This window comes from Sander lucioperca, chromosome 23 (genome assembly GCF_008315115.2).
Source record: "Sander lucioperca isolate FBNREF2018 chromosome 23, SLUC_FBN_1.2, whole genome shotgun sequence".
Taxonomy (NCBI): Eukaryota; Metazoa; Chordata; class Actinopteri; order Perciformes; family Percidae; genus Sander; species Sander lucioperca.
Genome location: NC_050195.1, coordinates 551,096 through 553,595, shown reverse-complemented (window position 1 = coordinate 553,595; position 2,500 = coordinate 551,096). Strand labels below are relative to the sequence as shown.

The 2,500-nt window shown below is 42.6% G+C and overlaps 1 protein-coding gene across 2 annotated transcripts in view; it reads left to right on the top strand.

Moving 5' to 3' along the window:
- The window catches only part of LOC116056503 (LYR motif-containing protein 4B), a 44,116-nt gene extending 42,675 nt beyond the window's left edge, over positions 1-1,441 (top strand). The window contains exons 3-4 of one of the 2 annotated variants that reach the window (XR_004106588.2): positions 766-1,177; positions 1,426-1,441. Coding sequence is in view for 1 of the 2 variants with exons in the window: in XM_031308625.2 (XP_031164485.1) it covers positions 766-816 (51 nt within the window). In the remaining variant the exon portion in view is untranslated. Of the gene's footprint in view, positions 1-765; positions 1,398-1,425 lie in introns of those variants that run through there. The other variant, XM_031308625.2, reaches the window with a different exon arrangement.
- The last annotated feature ends 1,059 nt before the right edge of the window (positions 1,442-2,500 follow it).

The window sequence follows — 2,500 nt, the reverse complement described above, 5'->3', positions numbered from 1 at the left end:
TTTACCCAAGGGGGGTCAGCTTCTCCTCGGACCGCGTAGCTCCGATGGCGCCATTCTGATGCTACCAAGCCATCACCTCCCGTTAGCATCCCATTGACTGCCATTCATTCTGACGTCACTTTGACAGAGAATAACTTTACATCTGAAGAGTTTAAAGACTCTATTTGTCCATTGTTTATTTCTAAAGAAACACGACAATGTATAAAAGGCTCCATTACCTTGTAGCTCACGTTATGGCTCCGTAGCAGACGTTTTTATAAAAATAGGCTAACGATTGGGTCATAACCACGAGACTTACTGTCTCATAGTAGAGGAATTACCGTATAGTACAGGAGAAGCTCTCAGGCAGTTTGGACTTCCATTAGCTGTTTAAGTTGAATTACTAATGTTAACTATCATTTTAGTGATCAATAATTAGCCTGTGTCTATGTTATCTCCTTACATATACCTACGCTCTCCGTCTCTGCTAGATTGGGAATGATTGAGATTTCTCTTGGCACAGCTACCAGAAGACTTCCAACTTTCAGACAGGTTGCTCACGTCACATCTACGTCTTCAAGCTCAGTTGGAGGCTGCTCAGTAACGCTCAGCCATCACCGGGAAAGATCTTCTAACATCCTTCACTGGTCTCCGTCCAGAGACACGGGATCTGCTGGTCCATTTTATTCTGTCTCTGTGTTTACCTCAGCACAGACTTTAGTTTGTAGCCTTCCACATGTTGGTGTAGTCGAGTGAATGTGTCTTTGTCTCGGTGTGTCTCTGCAGGTCACCGTAGGGAAGATGTTCAGCACCCAGAAGAACGTGGTGGAGGGTTAGCGCTCGGCTGGAGGCGGACCCTTCCCCCCATCCCACTCCCCCCACAGCGAACAACAGGAAGTGACATCAGAGACCGGAGCCCTGACATCATCACCAACCTGCTACCTTCTTCGACCCAAACACTAGCTTCTCATGTCGCTTAAACTCCTCGACTCCTCCACTTCAATCACAATAAGGGACATGAGAAGCAGCCCATGTGTCCTCTCTGATGCGGCGGGGTGGAGCAATGCATTGTGGGAGATGTAGGAGCGAGCGAAGTACCTGATGTTTAGTCTTTAAGTTGATTTTTGTTGTTTTCATGGCTGCACCAGACTGGACCACTTCTTCAGTTTCCTCTTTCTGAGTCCACAGCTCACCGTTAGTTTCTTTAAGTTAAAAAATGTGGACAGTTTTCGGGATGTTTTTGGCCCTTTTTGCAAAAAAATTTACCTTTTTTCGTGGTTTCTGCTGCTTGTTTTCGATGTGCAGAAATAATAACGTCAAAGATATTTGACTTTTGGGTTAAATAAAAGCATGTCAGTCACCTCTACATGTTTAAATATCAAACGGATCAAACTGTTGGAAAAACATTTGTTTCGACAAATTCTTCGTTTTTGTCGCCGTTTTGAGTTTTTTATTTAAGTTTTTTTTTGACAATTTCGTCAACGTTTTTGTCACAGTTTTTAGGATTTTTCGGAATTGTTTTTTGGGATGTTTTTGTCGCCTTTTTCAAGTTTTTTTTTCGAAGTTTTTTGGCATTTTTTTCCAACATCTGTCGCCTTTTTTCATCGTTTCTGCAGCTTTTTTCGACATGCAGTAATAATTAAATTATTATTAAATTAAATAGAATATTATTAATTAAATAAAAGCATGTCAGTAACCCCCCCTGAGAGAATAAAAACGTTAATATGTGTTTAAATATCAAACGGATCAGACTGAAGGAAACTGAAAGTAATGATCAGAATCGACCAATCGGTGCATCCCTGAGTCTCCGTGTTATGTTTGTATTCTAACGCACAACTCGTCCTTCTTTAATGTGATTTATCTGCTGATTATAAGATCTAGAAGTCTTTATTTATCAATGTTCCTCTTCTACAGCGAGCGCTGCCTTCAGACACGGAGAGACTTTCTGTCATCATCATCATAATAATAATCAGGGTTCAAAATTAGCACCATTTACCATCCAAATGCTGGTAAAATATGTAAGTGGCTGGTAGATTTGGGTCACTCACCAGCCAAAAAACAATGGTAATCTATTGAGTGGCTGGTAATATTTGAACATTCACTAGCCATTCGGCTGGTGGACGGAAAAGTTAAATTTGAACTCTGATAATAATGATAATAATGATGATTTATAATATCTCACATCAGAGGGACTGGACGTGTCAAAAAACTCTGTTTTATCCAAATAAAATCAGAAGAGAGAGATTTTCGTTTGTTTGGAAGTCTGTCATTTAAGAGAGAAGACACACCAGCCTGATAGTCGGGCGTCGGACCGTCTGGCGAGGTCGGTGACTCGAGTCTGGTCGGTGTGTCCCGTGCCGTCGTCCGTTGGAGGAGCCGTCGGCCTTCATTTTGGCCGACCTGACGTGTTCAGTCAGAGACAGGACAGTCAGAGACAGGACAGTCAGAGACGGGACAGTCAGAGACGGGACAGTCAGAGACAGGGCAGTCAGAGACAGGGCAGTCAGAGACAGGGCAGTCA